The sequence below is a fragment of the Macrotis lagotis genome, chromosome 7 (genome assembly GCF_037893015.1).
Source record: "Macrotis lagotis isolate mMagLag1 chromosome 7, bilby.v1.9.chrom.fasta, whole genome shotgun sequence".
Taxonomy (NCBI): Eukaryota; Metazoa; Chordata; class Mammalia; order Peramelemorphia; family Peramelidae; genus Macrotis; species Macrotis lagotis.
The window spans coordinates 93,831,458-93,857,738 of NC_133664.1; the positions used below are offsets into that span (position 1 = coordinate 93,831,458).

Consider the following 26,281-nt stretch of genomic DNA (forward strand, 5'->3'; position numbering starts at 1 on the left):
AAGATCATGGCAAGAGGAAAGGTATGGAGACTGAAAAATGTTTTTTGGTTCTAATGAGAAGTGTGATTTATTTTCAATGCATTTAGCATATGATATTAGCCACCTGGAGCCTGACCAAGTGTTGACCTTGGACTCTCCCTGAATTCAAACCATTTACTAGGTGACTCAGAACAAGTCACTCAAACCCCTTTGCCTCAGTTTCTTTATCTGTAAAATGAGCTGGAGAAGGAAATGGAAAATGGCACGTGTTTTTGCCAAGAAAACTCCAAATAAGGTTTAAGAAAAAGTCAGAAACGATTGAACACGACGTTTAATAATTTATCTTTAATTGTCTGGGGGCGGGGCGGCCTAAGTTTAACTTGGAGCTCTGAGGGAGGGGGGCGAGGAAAGGGGCCCCCAAGGCCGCGTGGAGGAGACTTTCTGCTTTAGCCTCGGTGCCTGCCGGCCGCAGGAGCAGCTCTCTGCCCACTGGGGCCTAAGCTAAGGGCACACTGGTCTAACTGGTCTTGGGTCAAGCGATCAAACAGCTCGGGCTGCCCCACGTAAGCGGCTATTTTTATAATAGACGCAAGACACAGCGGCCCAAGGAGCCGGGGCGTCTCTCGCGCCAGAGCCGCGCGCCTGGCGCCTTTTATGGACTCAGCCGGCGCGCGCCGCACCAACCGCCCAGCACTCTCCTCCAATCACCGTCGCGCTCGCTCCTCTCGGCCCCGCCCCCGGCTCGCCTTCCACCAATCCCAGAGGAGCTCGTTTTGCCCCGCCCTTCCCTCTCGCGTTTCAAAGCCCGCTGACGCCCCCGGCGCCCCGCCGCGCGGCGGATGCCAGGAATTTATTTTTAGCTCGGAGGTGTCGAGACCAACTCACCGCCCAGTCCTCCGACGCCGCCTCCTTTCCGCTTGGCTTCCCCTGGCCCAATGGGAGAAGGAGTTTCCGCCGCGTCATTGCTCGAGTGGGCGGATGGCCGTCCAATCGGCGCTCGGGAAGAAGAAGCGTAATTAAGAAGCGGCCGAGGGGAGGAGGGGGTTGATGACGCAGCGAGTTTTAGTCGTGACTTTTTCCCCCAAATCTGAAGCAGCTTTTTTTTTTTTTTTTTTCTTCTTTTAACCCCAGCCCACCTCCGCTCGGTGGAGACGGAGCGGGCCGGGGAAGCGCGAGCCAGTCGGGGTGTGCGTGTGCGCGTGCGTGTGCCGGTGGCGGGGGAAGCCTGACACCCGGGTCACGTAGGGGCGGGGCCTAACCGGGAGGGCGCGGGCGGTGTCACGTGTGTGTGTTGTTGGGGGAGGGGGTCGGTGTCTCGCGGTCGGTTCCGGGCGGTTGGGGGGGAGCGAAGGGGGGAGTGGAGACCCAGCCCGCGCCCGCCGCCGCCGCCGCCGCTTCTCCTCTGCATGTCGCTCTCCCCGGCCGCCGCCGCCTCCAGCACCAGCGGGAGCCGCCGCCGCCGCCGCCGCGCTTGATGAGGTTTGGGCCGGGGCCGCGGAGCGTGAGAAGATGCCGCAGTCCAAGTCCCGGAAGATCGCTATCCTGGGCTACCGGTCCGTGGGTGAGTCGGGCGCCGGCCCCGCGTGTGCGCGCGCGCGTGTGGGTGCGGGGCGGGGGGAGCCCGAGGCCCGCCAAGTTTGCGGGCGCGGCGCGGCCGTGTGCGGGGCGGGGGCCGCGGCGCCTGTTTCGTAACCAGCCGCCCCGGCAACCACCATTTTGGGGGGGAGCGCGGCGCGGCCGGCCGGCGCTTCCTTCCGCCTCGGCGCGGGGCCGGCCGCACAGGTGGCGGGGCCCGGCCCGGCCCGGCCCGGCCCGGGGGGACCGCACTCGGAACTTGTGAGCCCGGGAAACCGCCCAGCTGCGCGGAGATGCCGCAGAGACCGCGAAGAAAGGGCCCGTTTTTACCAAACGGAGCGACCATCGCCCCGGCTCGCAGCAGCCTTCGCTCAATCTTGGGGGAAAAACCCCAAATTTTCATCCGGGAGCCACCTGGATGCGGCAGACACACTTACACAGGAACCAAACAGTCTGACATCGAAAAGAATGAAAAGATCAAATCCCTCGGTCCCTCTCATAAAACTAAAATCATTTTCTCCTTAGGCACGCTTTAATAGGGTCAGATGGTTGTAACCAGGTTGACTAGAAAATACTCCAAAAGTTATTTTTAAGAGAGAAGTTGACATAGATTTGAATCTCGAGCTGGAAGCTGGCAGCTTTCTCAAGCAGTGGAGGCAGTTTGTGCTTAGGTGCTGAAGAGAAGACACGAACACGTTTTCTACCTTCAGGAAACAAGTTTTAAAATCAAAATTCTCACAGTGGTATAAAAAGTATTCTTTAGCTTTTAAAAAAACTGGATTTGAGCACAGAGTTTGAGTTCTTTTTTGGTTTACAAGACTCAGGAGAAAGCATGCAGCTGGTTCTGTTCATTGGATGAACTTATATGGGTGACAACTTCATTCAGATTTCCACCCACCCCTTTTTAAAAATTTGTACTCTTATTTCCTATTGGCTGAGATATATTATTCATAGTTATTCCAGTGAAAGTTATTTCAATGAAAGTGGCTCCCAGAGTCATGGTATGTCACAGGGACTTAGAGGAGGAATTTATTCTATTAAGTCCTCCAGATTTTCTTTCTTTCCAGAGTTTGACTTTGAAGGTGATGGATGCATTACCAAAAGTTGCAGCCTTAATATATCCCTTAAAAAAATCTTTTACATCAATTCAGTCTATTAAGCCCCTACCGTCCAAACTACTGTGCTATAAACCCTTAAAATAGGTAAAAATGGTGTTCTCAAGGAGCTCATGGTTTAATGGGAGAGTTAATGTGCAAATAACTATGTACAATCCAACCTGAATTGTGGGGACTAGGATTCTAAATTTCAGCAACCTAAATCATTTAGTTATCTAAAGCATCCTTCTTTGAACTCTTCAGTTTCCTCTTCCTTTCTCTCCTCCTCCACTCCTTCCATTTGAACACCTAGATTCTGTAAGTTATGTTACTGTTACTTGTGAAATGGTTTCTGACTTACTCCCCATGTCCCATTTAACAGTAATGATCCATATTTAGATATATATGTGACATCAAAGAATTATGAAATTAGATGAGACCTCAAGCTTTTCTGACCCAGCCAACTCTCTGCTCTAAAGCAAATCAGTGTTTGAATGATGTGGAATTGATGCTTCCCTTCCCCCTCTTTGGAGCACAAAAAAAAAGCTTCTATCCTATATCTCTGGAGGCCATTTCAGGGTTTTAGCATGCTGATGGTAATGTAGTTAATATCCAAGGATAATGACTTCAGTTTTAATTTATACTCTTTTCCTCTTGCTTAGTTTTCAGTATATGTAAAGCCAATCCCCATTAAAACCCAGAGTTTTTTCCATTCCCTATTCATGGCATTTAAGAGGCTACAGTTTTGTATAGTATATAGTACAGGGCACTATGAAAAATACAACAGAAACCATAAGATCTGTTTTCTGCCCCTTTTCATTTTTTGTTTGTTTGTTTTTTTAGTTTTTTGCAAGGCAAATGGAGTTAAGTGGCTTGCCCAAAGCCACACAGCTAGGTAATTATTAAGTGTCTGAGTTCGGATTTGAACTCAGGTACTCCTGACTCCAGGCCGGTGCTTTATCCACTGCGCCACCTAGCCATCTCCCCTTTTCATTTTTGTCATGTATCTTGGGACAGTCTCTGGTTTCTCAATATTCTTTTTCAAATTTGATGACTGAAACTGGATTTATTGTTCTAAAGTTCTGACTAAGCTTAGGCTTTGCATTCAACTATATTCTCATCAGATAAAATACTACCCATCTAGCTATTGTTCATCACCCACATAAAAAATGTAATAGCAAATGTAGTTTTTATGTGGCAGTTTTACAAAAATAGTTAATAGGACTTTTTGGGGATTCATTGACACTACTTGCTAATAAACTAGAAAATTAACAATGGTATTTATTACTATTCTGTAAAAATGATAGTAACTAGCAATAATATAACACTCTTTAGGAGGATTGCTTTGAGTTTATAAAGTTTCCTTTTTAAAGTCAGATTTAACTAGGCAAATTAATTTCCCTTATAGTTAGTAAGTGTAATGACTTTTAAGTTTTAAATATTGTCTTAACAGATTGATTGGTACTATTTATAAGGCACACAGGTAACTTTATCTCAATAGCACATTTTTTTCAACATTTCATTTTTCTAAAATTTTTTTAGGCAATAGTTTATATGTGCAAACTCATGTTAAACAGGTTTCCTTATTTTCATATTAATCATGTTGTGAAAAAATCAGAACAAAAGGGAAAAACCCAAAAATCAAATAAGAGAAAGTGAAAATAGAAGAATTTGATCTGCATTCAGACTCCATAGCTTTGGATGGCATTTTCTATCACAAATCTTTTAGAATTGTCTTTGATTACTGTATTGCTGAGAAGAGGAGTCAGAGTTGAGCACACAGTATCGCTTTTCCTTAATCCAGGGTTCTCCTTCTGCTCACTTCACTCAGCATCAGTTCATTTAAGTCTTTTCCAGTTTTTTTTGAAATCTGCTTGCTCATCATTTCTTGTAGAGTAATATTCCATTCCATTCATATACCAGAACTTGTTCAGCTGTTCCCCAGTTGATGGGAATCTCCTCAATTTCCATTGTTTTGCTATAACTATTTTTGTACATGTGGGTCTTTTCCCTTTCGTAATGTCTTTGAGATGCAGATCTAGTAGTGATATTGTTGGATCAAAGGGTATGTATATGCTCTCTATTCAATAGGTATGAGATCCTGTTTTAACATATTTCTCTAATAGTGATTTAGAGCATTTTTCTCATGATTGAATATATTTTAGTTTTTTCATCTGAAAATTGTTCATATTCTTTGATCATTAATCAACTGGGGAATGATTTGTATTCTTATACATTTGACTCAGTTCTCTATATATGATATAGGTAAACATGGCCTTTTTCCCTAGCCAAAGCAGACTGTCATATCTCTTAATTACTTTGTCTGATGTCTTTTTCTCAGTCCTTCTTTTCTACATAACTGTAGCATTTATTCTCTTGACCACTTAAACTTCTAGATGAAAAAACTCCCCTGGGTTTTTATGACACTGCTCTAACTTGGTTCTCACTTGGTTCTCTTTCCTGTCAAGACAATTCCTTAGTTTGCTATGCTGGATCATTAGCCATATCACATCTCCTAACTATGGGCATATCTCATGACTCTTTATAGTCCCTTTGATCTTAGCAGTTTCCATTATTTCAATTATATTCTCTATACTGATACTCCCATATTTATATATTTAACACTGTTCTGTCTTCTGAACTCTTTTAGGCATTCCAAAGTGATTTTCCCAAACTCCTTATGTTTCAATGGAATCCCTTTTCTCAATTTCCATGTTTCTATATAGGGTAATAATTTCCTTTCAGTCATTCAGGTTTGCAACATATCTTCTTGAACCTTTATTTTCATTCAGTCCACATAGTCACACATATGCTAGCTCTTGTTTTCTATCTCCCCCATATCTCTTAAATTTATCCTTTTCTCCATAACACTATAGTTCAGTCCCTTGGTTGAGATGCATGGGTACCATTTGTGCTTGCTCTTCCTACTCACACAAGGTATGATTTATTTCTAATGTCCTACTTGGTTGCCACCATAATTCAGGCCCTGAACATCTCTGCTTGTCTCTTGAGACAGTATTGTCTCTGTCTTCCTATCCATCCTCCACATAGCTGCCATAGTACTTTTTGTAAAATATGCATTTGGCTAAGTGTCCTTCTATTCCATGAATTCCAGTAGTTTCTTGTTGCTTCTGTATGTGTATTGTTTAAAGACTTTAACAATTTAGTCTTATCTTTCCAGCCTTTTTATACATTACTATAAGTCTTCTTTCTGGTCACAGTATATACTCCCTTATCTCCACTTGAACTGTCTCTTCTGCTTGCAACATATTCCCTTTCTCATTTCCCACATCTTAAAATTCCCTCTCTTAAACTTTATACATACCAAGTCTATTCTGACCTCCACCCCCGAGTTGCTAATTATGCCTTTCCTCCAGACTCCTTTATATATGACTTAAGTGTACATATTTTCTCCCCCAAATAGACTGTTCTTGAGAATGGGGACTTTTTCATTTTTGTATCTATGATGTCTGGCAAGTGAGTGATAGGGACTTAATAAATACTTGTTCATTGATGTGTAAAGTTAGTTTTGGGGTCACCTAACATTGTGACCTTCAACCTCTTTTTAATGAGTAGTACTCCAAATTTATCAAACATCTTTAGTACAACCAAGTGTTTTAGTACTTGTATTAAAAATTCTTAACATCCTTCTAGGACATTAGAGAAAATGAGAAGAAACATTTGTTCTTTGGATTTGTTATCAAGGGAGATCCTTGGGGGCAGAAATTTCCCTCAACTCTTCCTTGTATTTTTTCTTTTTTTGGTTTTTGCAAGGCAATGGCTTAAATGACTTGCCCAAGGACACATAGCTAGGTAATTATTAAGTGTCTGAGGTCCAATTTGAACTCAGGTCCTCCTGATTCCAGGGTCAGTGCTTTATCTGCTGTATCACCTAGCTGCCCCAATGCTTTCTTGTATTAAGAAAAATAAATAAAACAGATGGATGAATTTCATTCATGTTTTTATGTAATGCATCCTTAGAGGCATCACCTAATATGACAGAAGCCTTTGTCTGTTTTTTTCTATCGCCTTTGTCTGTTTTTTTCTATCATTTTAACTTGTAATAAGGTTTGTTAGAGGACATAGAAACAGGAATGGGAAAGATAGGGTCTGAAATGTAGGAAATCCTTTTCTGTAAGTGCCTACTATGGGCCAGGTACTGTGATGAATAATGGGAATATCAAAAAAGAGGCAAGAGATAGTCCCTGCCCTTGAGGAGCTAGCTAGCTAAAGAAAAATTTGCCCTCTTTCCAAATTACTAAAATTATTAGCTTGCCAAGAAGACCAAAATGAATCAGATGTAGAGGAAGCTGGGAGTAACACTGACTCAGTGAGTATTTTAATAGGACCAGTGTTTTACATAATATAGAGTCTAATGAAGTTAAGTAGGTTATTGAAGAGTACTGTAATCTAAATTATCATCTTCTCCTTATGGAAAATATCTAGTAATTTGAAGGTTGATGTTTTTAGAATCTCTTCTAAGTGTCTCATTTCTCATATTATTCTAACCTTTCAGTTAATATTTTTAAAGTGCTAAATGATATTTGGATGCCCTTAGTATAACCTCAGAGTGAACTGGTTTTTAAAACTCTGGTGTATTAAAATTAATCATATTTTTCCAAAATGTATTATGTTATGATAGCAATTATCCCATAGTTTGTTTCTCCCATAATCTAATATGTCATTTGTGGGACAACTCTCAACATGTCCAGTTTTTCTTTTGTCATAAAAGAAAACTGCTCATGTAGGCTTCCCTTCTTTTTGACTGACAAAAGATGTGACCTTTGGCACTAGATCTTGGATTTCCCCAAGGGCTAATCACACTAATAGAAATGCAGGTGATACAAAAAGTATTGTTCTGAAGGACTAGAAACATTTGAATTTATCTTTTAACTGCCAAGAAAATAATCTTTTTTATATTGGTTGGTTGGATTTTTGAGTATCTTATTAGATAGTACTCACCTGATGTTTTTGTCATTACTTTAGTTTTGTAACGGGGAACTGAAAAGATAATGGAATCATGCTTCTGAGAATATTTTTCTTAATAGAACAGTTCATATAATCAGAAATCCATTCTAGATGAACTTTTTTTATGGTTAAAACCTGGTCAAACAGTGTGTCAAGTTACCTGGTTGTGAATATCTGCCAAATTTCCTTTGCCATGATTTTTTCCCCTCCTATTCTGTGATAGTAATTATATCCCTTTCCCCCTAACCAGAGTATCCCCAGTCCTCTGGCAGAGCCTTATAACAGTATGCTAGAACTTGAGCAGCCTCTCAGTCTAAAATGCTTAAACTCGAAATGGAACTTCTAAATAAATATACCACCTTTTAAATAATCACAGATAGTAATCTCATGTTCATTCAGAATAGCAAAGAAAAAAATAACCAAAGAAAGGGGGACAAATTTGATCTCTAAATTTTAACTAACTTTAATTTTATCTCTGTCTTCAGTGCAACTGAAGTTACTTTTCTTGAGTAAATGGGAATAATCTCAGACTAATAAAAATTTTCAAGGATTGCACTAGAGTAAGACTCTTCCTTTCACAATTTTGATGAAGTCAAGTGGAAAAAACATTAAGTGAGAAGTTTATTCTTTTACCATGGAGAGAGATCAGAATCTTTTTTTTTTTTAGATTTTTCAAGGCTGTGGGGTTAAGTGGTTTGCCCAGGGCCATGGGGCTAGGTAATTATTAAGTGCCTGAGGTCTTATTTGAACCCAGGTACTCCTGACTCCAAGGCTAGTGCTCTATCCACTGCACCCCCTAGCCTCCCCCTGAATTCAGAACCTTAAGCATCTAAGTGGTCTTGCTATTTACTGTGAGACCTTGATTACCTTTATCTCTCTGGGTCTCACTTTCTTCATCTGTAAAATTAGAGAGTTAGGACTGGCCTCTGAGGTCCCTTCCAAGCTCCAGAGTCTTATTTAAGAGCCAAGTACAGTAACTTGATCCACACCTGAAAAGTGGGTGCATCTGACTAGGATGAAATGTGTGGCTGCTTCTTACTTGGAATATCCAATCCTCTCTCAGCTGTCACCAAAAAGTATCCCTTTCCCCTTCCAAGTTAATCTTCTGAGCTCTAGGTTGCTACTTAGTAAGTTAATTGGTGGATATGAAAGAATATAAAGTGTGCTTCTTGTATTAATTTTGAAATCAGAATAATTTTCTAGACTTTAGAGATTTTTGTAGCTGGATCAGTTGTGTTTGACTCTGTGACCTCATTTTGGGTTTTCTAGGTAAAGATAGGAATGGTTTGCCTTTTCTTTCTCCAACTCATTTGCTCGGGGTCACATAGGTGTCTGAGGCTGATTTTAAACTCATGAAGGATGAGTCTTCCTGATTCCAAGCCCAGTGCTCTCTTCTGGCCAATCTAGGAATAACTCAGGCCTTATTATACTGTTCTATGTACCTTTAATGTTTATTGAATGGAGTTTTATATTCCTAGATTAATAAGTGGAAGACATGTTTCTTTATTTGGGACTTAATTGGAGGGAGGACAGTGGCAGAATAAGTAGTGCAGAGGATGCTGATGGTCCAGTTTTAAAATCTCAACAGGCTGGAATAAAGCATTACACCAAACAAAAACACAAAGGCCTGAATTTAGATTTAAGAAAATAGGATTAGATAAGAGAGAGCTTCTTGGTTTGTTAGAAAGATGATTTCTATTATTAAAAATTTATTTAGCTCACTATAGACTTGATAAATTGTCTCACTGTTACTTGGGATGTAAAAGAGAATAACCTTGTTCTCAAGAAATTTAGATTCTACTACCATTTAGAATGGTGATTTACATTTTGCAAAGCACCTTTATGTATAATTTTCATTTTAGCCTTGTCAAAGCCTTGTGAGATAGGCAAATGTAAAAATATTAACAACTTAGCTCACAAAGTACAGCTAAGTTTACAAAGCACTTGTACTTAAAAATCATGTATTAAAAACCTTTTATATACCAGGATAAAAATACAAATAAATATCTCAAAAAGGAGACAATGTCTGCTCTCCTGGAATTTACATGGGGAAGAAGAGGGAGATAAAGACATGCACAAATAACTACAACCAGCATATAAAGAGTGTGTGTGTGTGTGTGTAATTTGTGAATGGTTTGGGAAAGAGCTGGTAAAAACTAAGGGAATCTGGAAAGGCTTTTTGAAAGAGTTGAGTTGAGCTGAGCTTGGGAGGAATTGAGGATTCCAAGCGAGCACAATAAGTTTCATGTCTCATGTGTGGGATTTCTCCAAAGGCCAGGAAGAGTGTAGTGTAAAGGAACAACAGATTGACTGATATGTGGAATGTATGATGACTGTAATGGGAAATAAACCTAAAAAATGAAAGGCTTCACCTGGGAAAGATAGAAAAAGTGAACATAGTAGACAGTTGTTTCTGTTGAACAGCTCAGGTACTGAATTGTGGGGAATAGCACATTACAGAATTCAGCTGCAGAATTAGATGAATAGGGTAAGGAATCCAGAGCCAGATTCTCAGCAACTTTAACTTGTTTCCAAAACTGGGGGTGTGTGGGTGTGTGTGTGTTTGTACATTCATACATACATAGGATTAGTGCCACTGAACTTTTTTTTTTTTTAGGTTTTTTTGCAAGGCAAATGGGGTGGCTTGCCCAAGGCCACACAGCTAGGTAATTATTTAGTGTCTGAGACCAGATTTGAACCCAGGTACTCCTGACTCCAGGGCCGGTGCTTTATCCACTACGCCACCTAGCACTGTGTGGCCTTGGGCAAGCCACTTAACCCCGTTTGCCTTGCGAAAACCAAAAAAAAGAAAAAGAAAGAAATATCACTTTGACAGCTGTGTGGAGGAAATATTGAAAGGTGTCAAAGAAAAAAAATAATATTTTTCTTTACAGCATAGGCACAGATTAGAACACAGATCAAATTTTAAAATTAATTTAACTTTCTAAAGTTATTTCTAGCTTAAGAGAAATGTCCAATTCACCATAGTCTTCTCCCATGCCTTCCCTCACCCTACTACTCTTATGTCCTTCTTTTCTCCCGAGACAGTTTGCAGAAATATTTATCATCATTGTGAAGGAAAATAACATGGTTTTTTTTAGGTTTTTTTTTTTTGTTAAGGCAAATAGAGTTAAGTGGCTTGCCCAAGGCCACACAGCTAGGTAATTATTAAGTGTCTGAGGTTGGATTTGAACCCAGGTACTCCTGACTCCAAGGCCGGTGTTTTATCCACTGTGCCACCTAGCCGCCCCTGGAAAATAACATGGTTAAAAAGTTTTGAATTAACATTTGAGAACAGAAATTGATACAAACAATTATAGTAATTGATAATCTTCAACTACAGCTATTAATTTCATTGCTTGATCATTCCCCTCAGGAATTGTAAGGGTGGAGGGGGCAACTTCCCTCTGAATGGAAAAGAGGGTAATTCCCTACTTCTGTCTAGTCTAGGTTTTTATGACTTTGTTCTCTCTGGTTTTTCTTGGCCTTCCTAGTAGTTTGTTTGTGGAATCTTTAATATCCAGATTATAGCTCCTCAAAAGACTTTGTCTTGGGCCCTCATCTCTTTCCTTTTTTTCTTTTTTGATTTGGTGATTTCTTCAGCTCAATAAATTCAGCTAACTTTTGATTACTTGCATTCTAAGTACTTTTTAGTATCAAATTTTGTTGACTTGGGTAAGTCACAAGCAAAGTCAAGGTTCTTATACAGACAAACAAAGGATGGTTCCCCCTTCTCCCCCCCTTGGTTTCTTACTTTCATCGTTTTTTTTTTCCTTGACCTAACCTACCTTCCTATGGGTAAATGTCTGGAAAGTGTTTTTTAATTGGAGAAATGTTTATTAATTTACTAGAAAAGCATAAAGGTTTCTATAGAGGGGCTATTGAGTGCAGGCAGTCCAGTTAAGAGGCTGTGGCTATAATCCAGGGTGAGAGTTGAGGAAGACATGAAACAGCGTTGTGGCCCAATGAATGGAAAGGAAAGGAAAGGATGGAAGAGATGTTGAGGGGATAGAATTGCCCAAGGTAAGTAATACGATTATTACTGTCAAGATTATCAAGATGAGGAAGTTGAAATTTAGAAATTGTGGCCTGCAAATTGCTGCTTCACTTGTTTCTTGTTAGAGCCAAGGCTCAAAACACAGGTTTTCTGACTCCCAAGTCCTTTGTTCTTTCCACAAAACACATACTGACTTACATTTTCTGTCCAGTTGAGGAAACTGAGGTTCCAAGCAACCAAGAAATTTGCCCAAGATTTTTGAGTATGTGTTGAAATAGGGGCTCAGTCTTGGACTTTCTTCTTCCTCAGTATGACTTGATTTCATCAACTTCCATTCTTTCAATTAAACTTTTCTTTAATTTGACTCTCAGATCTGTTTATCCAATCCCAACCAACCTCCCCTCCTTCTCCCTCCCTCCCTCCCTCCCTCTCTCCCTCTCTGCCTTGTCCCTTCCATATCTTAAATTGCTTATTGGACATTGAACTGGAGGTGCTGTAGAAAAATCTAAAACTCATCTTGCCCAAAATGAAACTTAATATCTTTCCCTTCAAACCCTCCCCCTTTCTGGCTTTCTCATGACTATTTATCCCCAGCAGCTAAGCTTGAAACCTAGGTGTCATCTTCAAATCCTTTCCCCACTCCGTATCTAACCTATCGCCAAAGCCCATAAATTTATCTTCATATTCATCATATTTTTGTTAGGTTTTTTGCAAGGCAAATGGGGTTAAGTGGCTTGCCCAAGGCCACATAGCTAGGTAATTATTAAGTGTCTGAGACCAGATTTGAACCCAGGTATTCCTGACTCCAAGGCCAGTGCTTTATCCACTACACCACCTAGCCACCCCATATTCATCATATTTCAAGTATTCTACCTACCCCTCCCAACCCCCTTCCCTGACATTGCTACTAGTCTTTCCACTAAGGTGCAGGCACTGCCACTCAATCAACTCCAGTCTAAAATCTTTAGGACCAAATTTAAAAAATCCTTGGGCATTTAAAGCTTTTCAGGACCTTTTCCTTCTTATCTTTCTAGTCTTAAACAGCTCTTTTCCCTCCCCTTACCTACTCTTTAATCATTTACATTGGTCTCCATGCTATTACTTGAACAATTAAGAATCTTCATTGGCTGTTGCCTGTGATTTTCTTATCTTTGCTTCCTAGTTTCCTTCAAGCCTCAACTACAATCTCACTTCTATAGGAAGCTTTTCCTTATCCTCCTTGATTCTATCACCTTTGATCTGTTGGTTATTTCCAATTTAGCCTATATGTCTTGTTGATTCATAGAAGTTTGTGTCTCCTCCTTTAGATTGTGATCTCCTTGAGGACAAGGACAATCTTTTCCCTTTGCAATTTAATTGCTTAGCACCAGGCCAAACCTGTAAGAGGTATTTAATAAGTACTGGTTAGTTGGTTAATTCTGATTCAAATGCTCTTTCCACTTATTATTCATCATTTGCTATTTCAGGCTCAGTTAATAGATGTTAACCTAGAATAAGAGTTCTTAATTTTTTTTAACTGTCACAGACCCATTCATCAATCTTTTGAAGCCTTTGAATGCCTTTTCAGAATATTTTATTTTCACAGTTAAAGAAAATGTAAAGTTTAATCAGAAGTCAGTGAAAAGAAAAATTTATTTTTTCTACCCAAGTTCATGAACCCCCTAAAATCTATATACAAATCAGTCTGTGGACCCTAATTACAAACTTATGATCTAGTAGATACTCCTTTGCATCAGTGACATTCCCCCCAACTCCCACTGTCTCTGTCATGAGATGATTAGATAGAAAGTGCTTACTATGTAGTAATTCTATAAGCCTTTTAGTAAAGTGGAGGACCACCAGCTTTCCTATCCCTGGGTCCATTTAACAAGTCTCATCTATTCCATTGCTGTAGCCTTAGAATTGGCTAGCCTTTTCATCTACCCTCCAAGTGAATTCTCTTCTATGGTTGTCATCTTTTATACCCTCCCCCTTCTCTCACCCATCCATTAGGGTGTGAGCTCCTTTAGAGCAGGGGACTGACTCACTTTTTTAATGTGTTCCCTCCTTCCCCTTTATGTAATGCTTGCTATGGAGTATTACACCTGTTTTTTTGGATTCCCATTGTCATGGTTCTAGTTTTCAATCATAGGTTTTCCTTTGGGGGTGTCACTATGCCCTTAAGATAGCATTCTGATGTCTCATTCTAGCCTATTTAATAAGAAGACATGGAGTGATTTTGGTCTGTTTTGGTGTACAACACTGGTGATGAAATCAGGGATACTTGGAAATCCTAACGAATTTTGAACTGTAAATTCTACATCTGTCAATAGCAATAATTAAAATTTACATAGTGCAGTATAATGGAAAAGAATTTCCAAGTACTTAGGTATTAAACACTGTACAAGGCACTGAGAATCCACAGAGAAAAAAAATAAGCCAATCTCTGTTCTCAAAGAATTCACATTCTATTTGAAACAGACCATTGATTGGAGAGTTGGATGTCCGTGGAGTACCTGGCAGGGCCCGTTGATCTTTAGACCACATGTAATAAGACCTGTGGTTGGGGGGGGGGGGTGTTTAGATTTATTAGCTACTTTGCTCACCTGTAGGTAAATATATGGTAAAAGTGGTTGGTTAAGGACCCCCAGTGCCTAACATAATACTCCAGTACTCTACACAATAGGTATTTAATGTAAATACTGGTTGAATTGAATGACATAATTTGAAGACCTCCTTGTTCTTTCTCGCTCTTTTCAACCAGCAAATGTCATTCTTTAGTGTAACTAAAATGTTTAATTTTTAGAATAATGGAGCTGGGAGAAATCTACAGAGATTATCTTGTCTAAATTCTTGGCAAACATTCATTGTTAAATAACAACTGTCTTTTTTAAAGGCTCTTAAGAAACTAATTCCATATTCTTTCTTGGCAATTTTTCCCACTGTTTAACAAGATTGACAAAAAAAGTTCTTACTCTGCTCTAACCTAAATTTTTCATGCTTTAGTGTAAACTCATTTCCTTTTATTTTCCCTTGAAGGAATGTAGCATATTGGATCCACTTAGATCTACAGGAATTTGGAGGTACTTCACAATGGTGCCTCAGGTTTTTCTTCATCTCTGATAATCAGAGCTCCTTTAATGTTTACTTCTCATTGTATTTTTCAACTTTTAATAATCTTTCTTTTGCCCTGTGGACAGATTCTCCACATTCTTTTAGGGGAAAAAAAGTAACTTTTGTTTTCATATTTCTCTTCAGTTCATAAAAATAGAGCAATTGTAGTAGACCTGTAATTTTACCTTAGAAATGCCCTTTATACAGGGGCTGCTAGGTGGTACAGTGGATAGAGCACTGACCCTGTAGTCAGGAGTACCTGAGTTCAAATCTGGCCTCAGACACTTAACCCCATTGCCTTGCAAAAACCTAAAAAAAAAAATGTGAAATCCAGAAATGCCCTTTATTTTGGAGGTGAAGAAATTGAGGTTCACAAAGAAAATAATGGAAAACTATGACATCGGGGCTGTGGTGCCATAACATGTAGGTAAATTGGATTTGAGTGAGGGTTATCTGGCTCCATTGACCAGATATAGATCAGGATGACTGGATGCAAGGTAATCAGGGTTAAAGTGACTTACCCAGGTTCATAAAAATGAGTCAATTAAGATCTTCTTGATTTCAAGTTCAAATTTCTGTCTACTTTACCACCTAGCTGCTTCAAGTTAAGGGAAGTCAAGCAAGTGATGTGTAGCTGTTTCCCTTGAAGTTTCAAGTTGATTGGTATTTTGGTTGATGGTTCTATTGCTATTATTACCTTGCTATTCATCTGTTTACATGACTCACTGTTGCTTTTTAAAAATGCAGAAGGAGTCTGACTTAAATAGTTGTTTGTAAATGAACCCTATCTATCTCTCCCCAATTCCCTACAATGTTCCCCTATTAACCATCATTTTTTGGGTCATCTTGTTAGTTACTCTGATTACATCCTGTATTCTTATATGTATTATGGCTTCCTTATAACCTACCATGTTTCTACCTTGACCTCTTGAGTTGTCTTATTCAACAACTGAAGTAGACTAGTCATTTATAAAACATAGCATAAGAATATTGTTGTTAATAAGATGGGTCTTTCTTTTAGGGAAAAGCTCCAGGTCCCTAAAAGGAACATGGCTATTTCTCAGAAGCATCCAAGCCTTCACTCCTCCTTTTGTTCACTTTTGGACCTAACCAGTTGACCACTTGAATATCTATCCTAGGTATATGTGGTGATGGACAAGCAATAATAGATTTTTCTTCTATGTGTCATTGGCATTCTTCATCCACTTGGTATTTTATTTTGTCTGTAGTTAAAACACTTACATTGAGTGATTATGACAAATAATAGTCTTTATTATTTGGCTCTGCAGTGTTCTGGGATTTGATCCAATTAGAATAAAGACATCTCCAAAGAGCAGCATATAGAGAACCCGACATGGACTCCATGCTGACCCTTATTGGAGGAGAGTCTTGAATGGGAAGTTTTGTTCAAGTCCATTGATGAGCATTGGTATAGTACCTTCATATGCCCCAGACATTGTACTAGGCACTGAGGATTCAAAGAAAGGCGAGAAATGGGGACCCTGCCCCCAAGGTATTCACATCCTATTGGGGAAACAGCAGCTCTGTATATACAAGATGGATACAGGATGACTGGGAAGTGATCTCAGAGCAAGGGGGGGGAAGGGAGATGGGGCCTGGGAAAGGGTTCTTGCAGAAGGTAGTTTTTGAACCCAGATTTGAAGGAAATCAGAAGGTGGAGGTGAGAAGAGAGGGCATACCACCAAGGAAAAGGTTGTCAGCCACAAGCATTCATTAGGAGCTTAGACTGAATACAAGGCACTATGCTGAGACCTGAGGACATAGAGAAGTACCTAAGAAAGATCCCAGCCCTCAAGCAGGTCACAATCTAATGGAGGAGACAACCTGCAAATAACTGGACAAATTATCTTAGAGGATCATTAGGAAGTAATTAACAGAGGGAAGATTCTAGGGATGCTAAGGAAATAGGAGACAGGGATAAGAAAGATGAGAATTTCTGATATGAACCATAACCAGGGAAAATCCTTAAAGGGTCTTCATGAAAGTACAATCCAGGGGAGGCTAGGTGGATAAAGCACCAGCCCTGGAGTCAGGAGTACCTGGGTTCAAATCCGGTCTCAGACACTTAATAATTACCTAACTGTGTGGCCTTGGGCAAGCCACTTAACCCCATTTGCCTTGCAAAAACCTAAAAAAGGAAAAAAGAAAGTACGGTCCAGAGTCACTGGAGGTTGTATTGTGATGTGTAAAAAGTTCAAGAAGCCTAGAAAATGGGGTGAGGGAGGAATTTTGACAATGAATCTAGACTGAAAAAAGTCAATTGCAAATGACCTTTTCAAGGAATTTAGATGAGAAAGGAAGTTAAGCTATATAGGACAATTAGTGGAGATTGTGGGATCTAATGAGGATTTTGTAAGGATGAGGGAGGGACCACATGGGTGTGTGATAACAAGCAATTTACCATTAGAGAGACTGAAGATAAGTGAAGGAATAAAAGAAGACAATTTGCTGGAGAAGAAATAGAGCATATGGGTGGGGTTCTACCACATCAAATACTACTTTCATAGTGAACAATATAATCTTAATTTGCTAAACCTTTCGGCCAATTGTATGATGACAAAAATTTGATCAATTATGAAAACATGACTCTGCTCTTATAATGCTATCATCAAAAATGTCTCATTTTGTATAAATGATTTTACATAAGTAGGCATATTGGTTGGATCTTGATAGTCTCTCTTGGTTGAATTTTTTTTTTTTAATTTTTCAAGGCAATGAAGTTAAGTGGCTTGCCCAAGGCCACACAGCTAGGTAATTATTAAGTGTCTGAGGTTGGATTTGAACCCAGGTACTCCTGACTCCAAAGCTGGTGCTCTATCCACTGTGCCACCTAGCTGCCCCTCTAGGTTGAATTTTTAAAAAAGAAACAAAGCCTGAGTTTTCAGACAAATCAAAGCTAACCATAATCATGTGAAAAAATGCTCTAAATGACAATTGCTTAAGAGAAATTCAATTTAAATCAACTCACACCTATTAATGGCCAATATAACAAAAAATGGGAGATGTGAGAAAACTGGGACAGTAATGTAGTGTTGATGGAGTTGTGAACTAATCCAGTCATTCTGGAGAGCAGTTTGGAACTATGCCCAAAGGGCAATAAAACTGCATACTCTGTGGTCCAGCAATATCACTTGCTAAGTCTGTATCCCAAAGACATTTTTTGAAAGGTCTTAACTCACTTGCTCTCCCTATTTGTACAAAAATATTTATAGCAGGTTTTTTATCGTGATTGAAACTGAAGGAATGCCCATCAACTGGGGAATGGTTGAAAAAGTCTGTAATAATATATGATTGTGTGAATATCATTGCACTATAATAAATGGCATGCTGGCAGATTTCAGAAAAACTGGACTTATATGAACTGAAACAAAGTGAAATGAGCAGAACCAGGAGAATGTTATACATAGTAGCAGCAATGTTGGATGATGATGAACTGTGACTGCTCTTAGCAATATGATGAGGACACATACTATCTGCCTTCAGAGAATAAAAGTAATATCAGAATACAGAGCAAAATGAAGCATGCAATTTTTCCACTTTTTTTATTTGAGTTGTCTTGTACAAAATGACTAATATGGAAATATTTAACATTATTGCATATGTATAGCCAAAAAAGGTTAGATTTGGCACTCAAAACTTTTTCTTTCTTTTCTATTAACTATTTTATTTATTTTGAGTTTTACAGTTTTTCCCCTACTCTTACTTCCCTCCCCCCACCCCCCACAGAAGGTAATTTGTCAGTCTTTACATTGTTTCCATGGTATACATTGATCCAAATTGAGTGTGATGAGAGAGAAATCATATGCTTAAGGAAGAAACATAGATAGGAAGATCAGACAATAAGAAAGATAACAGGTTTTTTCTAAATTAAAGAGAATAGTCCTTGATCTTTGTTCAAACTCCACAGTTGTTTCTCTGGATACAGAGGGTATTCTCCCTTGCAGACAGCCCAAAATTGTCCTTGATTGTTGCACTGATGGAATAAGCAACTTTCATCAAGGTTGGTCATCACCCCCCATGTTGTTATTAGGGTGGGTGTACAGTGTTTTTCTGGCTCTGCTCATCTCGCTCAGCATCAGTTCATGCAAATCCCTCTAGGCTTCCCTGAATTCCCATCTCTCCTGGTTTCTAATAGAACAGTAGTGTGGAACTCAAAACTTTAAAACAAAAACAAAATATTAAATTGTTCTAACATATAATGGGGGGAAAATAAAATTATTAAAAAAAAAGATAGAACTTGGCAGTCGGACATTATGGAAAATCAAAGTCCACAAAATCAGTTTATTTTTCCCTATATCAAATTACTGACATTGTTTTCAAGCATTTTTTTCCTTTTCCAAATACTTTTAAAATTAGTCCCTTAGTGCCCTCAAAATTGTACCCTCCAACTCAGACCTTCTTAATGTCTGCTTATGTAGTCCAGTTACTTTTCCCATTTTTGTTCAGGGTTTTTTTCCACTTCCTTTGGCTAGACCAATTTAATAGGAGAGGAAAAGTTGATGATATTTAAAAAATCTGTACTAAGGTTTTCCCTCCCCCCCCAAATCTGGAGACATATGTGGGTGTGTATATCTACACATGTGTACATGCAAGTACAGTTCTGAGCACATTTTAAATTTCTGTATGGATACCTCTCATCTAACAACAAAATAACTTTAAAAATCTAAACCACTGAATTCACATGGATTGACTACTATTAATTAGGCCTGGTAACATAAATCACATGAAGTAAAATGCTATTTTAATTCTTAAAGCAGAGAAGTATTTAAAACTTTAAAAGTATGGAATAATGGCTTAAAGATGAAAGGAAACAGCAACTATTTGAAAAGGGACAGAATTACTTATTCTTCAAAAAGTCTCAGTATTTCATGTCCTCAGCTTTCTTATGATGTAAAAGAAAGGACCTTGAACTAGATCAGTGATATCAAATTTAAATAGCAGGGAACTACTAACCCTTTACAAGATCCCAGCAGACTACATATTGACTTAGAAAACTTCATAACAACATTTCCTATGTTTTATTGTATATTTTTTATTTTGTTAACTATTTCCAAATTACATTTAATTGGGTTTGTGCCCACTCAGTACTGCAGGCCTGTGGGCTAAGTGTTTAACACCTGGAGTAGAAGACCTCTCCTCTTCCAGATGTAAAATTATGATCCTGTGATCTTGATTATTTTGCATTATACTATTTCAAGAGTTTATAAAGTGACTCTGTCATAGGTTAAATTTCATCCCTGAATAGGATCTTCAGTGCCATCTAGTCTAATTGTTTCTTTTTTACAGATAAACTGAAAATCTCTTTTAACTTTGAAGACAGAATTCTCTTTTTTTGTTATTAAGTACACGAATATTTGATTATTCTTGACACCTAAGCTCTTCTGTATACTCACCAATGTCTTTAAATATATTTTCATTATTAGTTAAAAGTTACAAATTCATATTTCACAAGGGAAAAAAAAAGGCTGTTTAGAGGTTGTGAACCTGCCCATTGCCACAGTCAGTGTGGAAGTTGAAACCAGCTCTTCCTCATTATAAAGCCAGCAATCTAAACTCTGAATAACAGCTAACTGATAAATAATCTTAAAATACCTTTGGACTGAAGAATTAGCTTTTCGGATTCTTCATCTATTAGGTAAAATTTAATTAATTTTGAAAATGAGTTCTTTGCCTTATATGTTTACTCAATTATCAGAGCCTAGGGGAAATATATTCAATAATTGATGAAGATGAAAATATAAATTTTTAGCAGTATTCCTTAAAAATCCCTTACCTGTTGACTCAACACCTTAGAGAAATGTCTGTCTTTAGGTCCCATTTTCCTAATTGATTATTACTTTAATTGGACCACTATTTTAAAAAGGACCAACACCTCACTCAAGGCTTGGGTTCATTCTTCAGACTTCTTTCTTATTCTTACTCCTTAGCCACCTTCCTTTCAGCTTTCTTATATGTGTTGTCTTTCCCCATTAGAGTATAAGCTCCTTGAGAGACTAATGTACACAACACAATTGGGCATAGAACTCTTTCTTACCATAAAGGAAAATAGGAGAGAAAGGAGACAGGGGAAGGAGGGGAGGTGTAGATGATAGAAAAGAGGGAGGATGATGGGAGAGGATAGTCAGATATAATAAACTTTTGAGGAGGGAGAGGGTGAAAGAATATAATAAATGGGGGTGGTGGGGGGGAATAGAATGGAGGGAAATACAGCTAAATAAAAGAATTATAAGTTCTGTAGAATGATCACATTTTTAAATGTTCCCTTTTTGGCCTTTAATTAATAGGATTAATGTATTTGATGTTTAATTAGCTTTGTCAGGGAATGGTAGAAAACATTATTGTCCAGACTAAATTGTAAAACTTTTTTCAATTCTGGTGATACCAAGAATCATACTTTCTGAACTAGCAACAGAATATTCGAGGTGTTTTCCCAAATAAAGTCAGTTTAAAGATGAGTCATTAAACGTGTTTTTCTTGACTTACAAGACACATTAGAAAAACTTTGTAATCCCATATCCATTGAGAAGGCAAGCAATATAACAGTTATACATGTGAAATTATAGGGGCTCAATGGATAGAGCATTGTCCCTGGAGTCAGGAGAACCTGAGTTCAAATCAGGTCTCAGACACTTAATAATTTCCTAGCTGTGTGACCTTGGGCAAGTCACTTAACCCCATTGCCTTGTTTAAAAAATATATAAAACACATTTTCGTTTTAACCATGTTTCAAAAAAAAGGAGGGGAAATCAGGAAAAACTAAGGGAAAAAATTATACTTCATATTGCATTCAGAATTCATCTGCGGTGGAAGCGTTTTTATGATTAGTCATTCAGAATTGTATAGATTACAGTAGCTAAGTCTTTCATAATTGATCATCATTATATAGTCTTATTGTATATAATAGTCTCCTGGTTCTGCTCACTTCACTCTGCATCAGTTCATATAAGTCTTCCCAGTTTTTTCTGAAACCATCCTACTCATTTGTCATAGCACAGTAGTATTCCATCACAATCATATATCACATCCTGTTCAGCCATTCCCTAATTGATGGATATCCTTTAAATTTTTGATTCAACTACAAAAAAGAATTGCTTTAAATATTTTTTGTACATTCTTTTTAGAGTTCCTTTTCCTTAAAAATTTTCTATTTCTGTACTGGTTGACCTCTTTAATTCCTTCATTTTTAGTATATCATATGTATGTATGTGTGTGTGTGTGTATGTATGTATGTGTGTGTGTGTGTGTGTATACACACATACATTATATATATTTGGTGATAATGTAACACAAGATAGTAGCTAGTAAAATTTTAAAAAGTTCTTTTTTTAAAATTTTTATTAAAGATATTATTTGAGTTTTACAGTTTTCCCCCATCTTGCTTCCCTCCCCCACCCCCACCCCACAGATAGCACTCCATCATTTGTTTCCATGTTGTACCTCGATCCAAATTGGGTGTGATGAGAGAGAAATCATATCCTTAAAGAGAACAGAATTCTCAGAGGTAACCAGATCAAACCATAAGACATCTGGTTTTTTTTTTTTTTTTTTTTTCCAGAATTAAAGGGAATAGTCCTTGTACTTTGTTCAAACTCCACAGCTCCTTATCTGGATACAGATGGTACTCTCCTTTGCAGACAGCCAAAAATTGTTCCCAATTGTTGCACTGATGGAATGAGCAAGTCCTTCAAGGTTGAACATCACTCCCATGTTGCTGTTAGGGTGTACAGTGTTTTTCTGGTTCTGCTCATCTCACTCAGCATCAGTTCATGCAAATCCCTCCAGGTTTCCCTGAAATCCCGTCCCTCCTGATTTCTAATAGAACAATAGTATTCCATGACATACATATACCACAGTTTGCTAAACCATTCCCCAATTGAAGGACATTTACTGGATTTCCAATTCTTTGCCACCACAAACAAGGCTGCTATAAATATTTTTGTAAAAACAAAAGTTCTTAATGCCAAGCAATATAGCATCTCTAGATACTTGCTATTAGGAGGAATCATAGCATTGGGGATATTAGAATAAATTTTGAGCTGGAATATCTCATTCAAATCCTACTTTGGACATAGAACTTTGTTCCTCAGTTTCTTTTTCTGTAAAACAAAGGAAGGACTAAGTAATCCTAATTCTTATTCTTAAGTTCCATGGAAGTCGTAAAAAGTAGTAAGTACATTTGAGAATCCTCATAAAGGTCCTAGTAGTGTCCTCTGAGATTAGTAATTATGAAAACTAAAATCTGCAAGTAAAGGTCTGCTTTCATTTATCATTATTAAGTCAGATTCTGAATGTTTTCCCAGCAGCTTTTTCTAGTCAGTACCCTTTCCTTCAATATTTTTTTAATATATAGTCATTGTTATTGATAGTAATACCTTTGCAGAATGTTTTCATTACTCCTTAAATATTACAGAATTTGTAACTAGTAAAGATACATTCTTTAGTCTAAGATAATTGAAATTGTGAAGATTTTGTTTGGGCAGGACTCAAAGGAAGGGAGGAAATTCTGAGAATTCATTTTAAAATAGTAACTAAAATAACCCCCATAAGTCACTGTTATAGTTATGATTTTCTTTTATTATTTAAATGGTTCCTTTTTTAAATAGCCTTGATTTTTATTTTTAAATATCAGAACATTGTTGTAATTATTGAATGGCCCCCGATTTGTTTAATTTCTTTGGTCACTTTATCATTTAAGAAATTTCATTCACATAGTAGTCTGTATCTGATACATTGGTTTTCATTGTGATTTTTTTGAAGATTTTAAAAGCAAATCCATTTTTAATAAATACTCATCTTGGACTAATAAAATACATTTCTGATGCCTTTAGAATTATTACCTTTAGAAACTACTTTTTCACTTGAATTAAGTACTGAGTTCAGTCTTCTGTAATATATTTTTGGCAATGATTTCTCTGAATGTGGCTTGATATGGATAAAAACACCCGTCAAGAGTAGAAAGACCAGGAACTTCTGTTTCATATGTAGTATAATAACATTCAGAGAGAAAAATGTCTAGTCGCCTTCCATCTGTAAAATAGAAATTTCCTATAGGTATTTTGTGAAGAATTAGTTAATAAACAAAGTACTTTGATATGTTTAAAGAGAACACTTTTGTTTATACCTCATACCTTTTGGGGTTTTTTTATTATACTATATCTTCTGTCATTGGTCACTTCCAAGATGTCTCAATTAAAATACTTAAAGAAGATAAATCTGGCATCAAAGACCCAGACACTTAAGGAGTTGTCTGACCCTGGGCAAATAACTTAACCTCTTTGTGCCTCAGTTTTCTGTATGTAAAATGAGGGAGTTGGACTAGGTAACCTTGGAGTTATTTTGAGCTCTAAAATTTTAATTCTATAAGATAGATGAAACTTATGCACATCCTTGGACTTTTATATTTTTCTTTAAATGTGTTGAGTCCATGTTAAAAATAAGAGTTTATTAGTGAAAAGGGAAGATACAGAAATAATTTTAAATATGCAAGCTTATTGGTGGGATTCCAAGTTATTCCTAAATCAAGATTTGACCTTTTCAAGAAGTCGTAGTATAAAAAGGAGGTTGGAGTAGATAGGAATACTTGAGTCAAGCTCCACTTATTACACAGACTAGTTGAAAGGTTTTGTGCAAGGTATTTAACCTCTGAATGTTCCAGACTAAACTCTGCAAGTCTTAAGAAAAGTTCCAAATCTGCAATAAGAGTGGGTGTTCTCACAGTAGAGACTTTACAGATCTGGACCAATTGAAGAAATCTTGACTGATGAAAATTCGTATTTGAATTTCATGCAATTATATGTATTTTATGGACTATGAGCATTTAATGCTGCTTAGTTTCAGATAACCTTTTCTGAAAAAAATGCAGAACTTGAGTGGTTGTGTGGAAAGCAATATAAGCTTAAACATGCTTTTTTTTAAAATAAGATGATGAAAAATCTCCATAGTAATAGAAGAGTTTCAGTATCCTTTATAGGAAAGGCATCATTAAATGGGAAAGGTGTCATTTTATAATTTTTCTTTTTTCTGATGTGAAAATTGAATGTTTAAACAGGTTATTTATACAGCATTTTATTCATTAAAATTGTAGTATAATAGAAGGGCAAGGTTGACCCAAGGTCTCAAGGACCTTTTAACATTCTTAAAAACTCGTTTTTGTTTATGTGGAAGTTACATATAGACATAAACACATATACATATATGTGTATGTGTGTGTGTGTATACATAGTATATACATACACACTTATGTAATACTATATTTGAAATGAACACTAGTAATTTAAAAAATTATAACTATATTATATGTTAACAAAAATTTTTTATTTTTAAAGATTACAGAATAAAAAAATTAGTGATGACTGGCTGTTTTACATATTTTTTCAGATCTCTACAGTTTCTGGCGCAATAGAAGACAGCTGGATTCTCCTATTTGCTCTTAGTCAATTGTGACATGTTATTTTGGTTGAAATATATGAAGAAAATCTGGTCTTACAGAGATAATGTAGATGATAAAAACTTGGGATATTTAATAGGAACATATGCCTAAAGCAAACCAACAACTGGGTTGACAAAGATGTACATTCTGATTATGTAGGAGTCAAAGCAAAAAAAAAAATACCATCCCTTTCAAATGGTGTCCCAGGGTAATTAAATATCAAGACTCTATTAGACAAATTGTAATATGACTCTTACTTCCCTTCCTCTAAGGGTATGAGAAAAGGAAGTATAACTGTAGATTTCCCTTGTTTTTTGTAGAGTTTTTTGGTCTCTGCTCTTTTTCCAAGTCCATATTGGTTATCAGAGATCAGTGATGAGAAATTTGAAGTCCAGAGAAAGAAGGTAATGATCCAGCAAGCACCTGTCTTTGTGCCTGATGATGCAAGAAAACAAATAGGAAATAACTTCTACTTAAAAAGGAGCTTACTTTCTATTTGGGGAGATAAGTTATCTCCAGATGAGGTTAAGAAGACCATTTTGGAGGGGGAGATAACTAGAAACTGGGAAAATCTGGGAACATCTTCATTGGGGTGATTTTGGAACTGTATTTTGAAGGAAACTTTGATTTCCAAGACTTTAGAATGGAGAGAAAGGATCTCCAAATTTTAATATGAACCAGAAGGGCTTCTGACTCCTAGTCCAGTGTTCTCTCCTTTATAAACATGCTTGTTAGATAGTAAATATCCTTCCACAGGGGTATACCATAAAGGAGACATTCCTTTAGATTTAAGATTAATATAGTTACAACTGACAAGACTTATTACTCTGACACCATTTAAGCAAATAATTGTCCTGCAATTTGGACTCTGAAGAGAAATGTATTAACTGGTTTGGGTTCGGCTCAGTGGAAATAGTAGAATTAAAACTGGTTAATGGTTCTGCCTCTGTCAAAGGGGATTAACAAAAATGTTTTTGTGGGTTCTTAAGTTAATAACTGTTAAGTTCAGCTTACACTTATTGAGTGTCCATCACTGTTCCGCTAGCTCTGAAACATAATGACTCTTATCTCCCAGAAAGAGTAAACATTCTCAAGTTAGCCTGAATTTCTTATCACTAATATTTG

General features: G+C 37.6%; 1 protein-coding gene across 1 annotated transcript in view; it reads left to right on the top strand.

Moving 5' to 3' along the window:
- The first annotated feature begins 1,388 nt into the window (after nt 1-1,388).
- RHEB (Ras homolog, mTORC1 binding) overlaps nt 1,389-26,281 on the top strand; it is a 72,469-nt gene continuing 47,576 nt past the window's right edge. Inside the window, exon 1 of the mRNA XM_074193320.1 lies at nt 1,389-1,540. Coding sequence (XP_074049421.1) covers nt 1,489-1,540 — 52 coding nt within the window. The 5' untranslated portion in view covers nt 1,389-1,488. The remainder of the gene's footprint in view (nt 1,541-26,281) is intronic.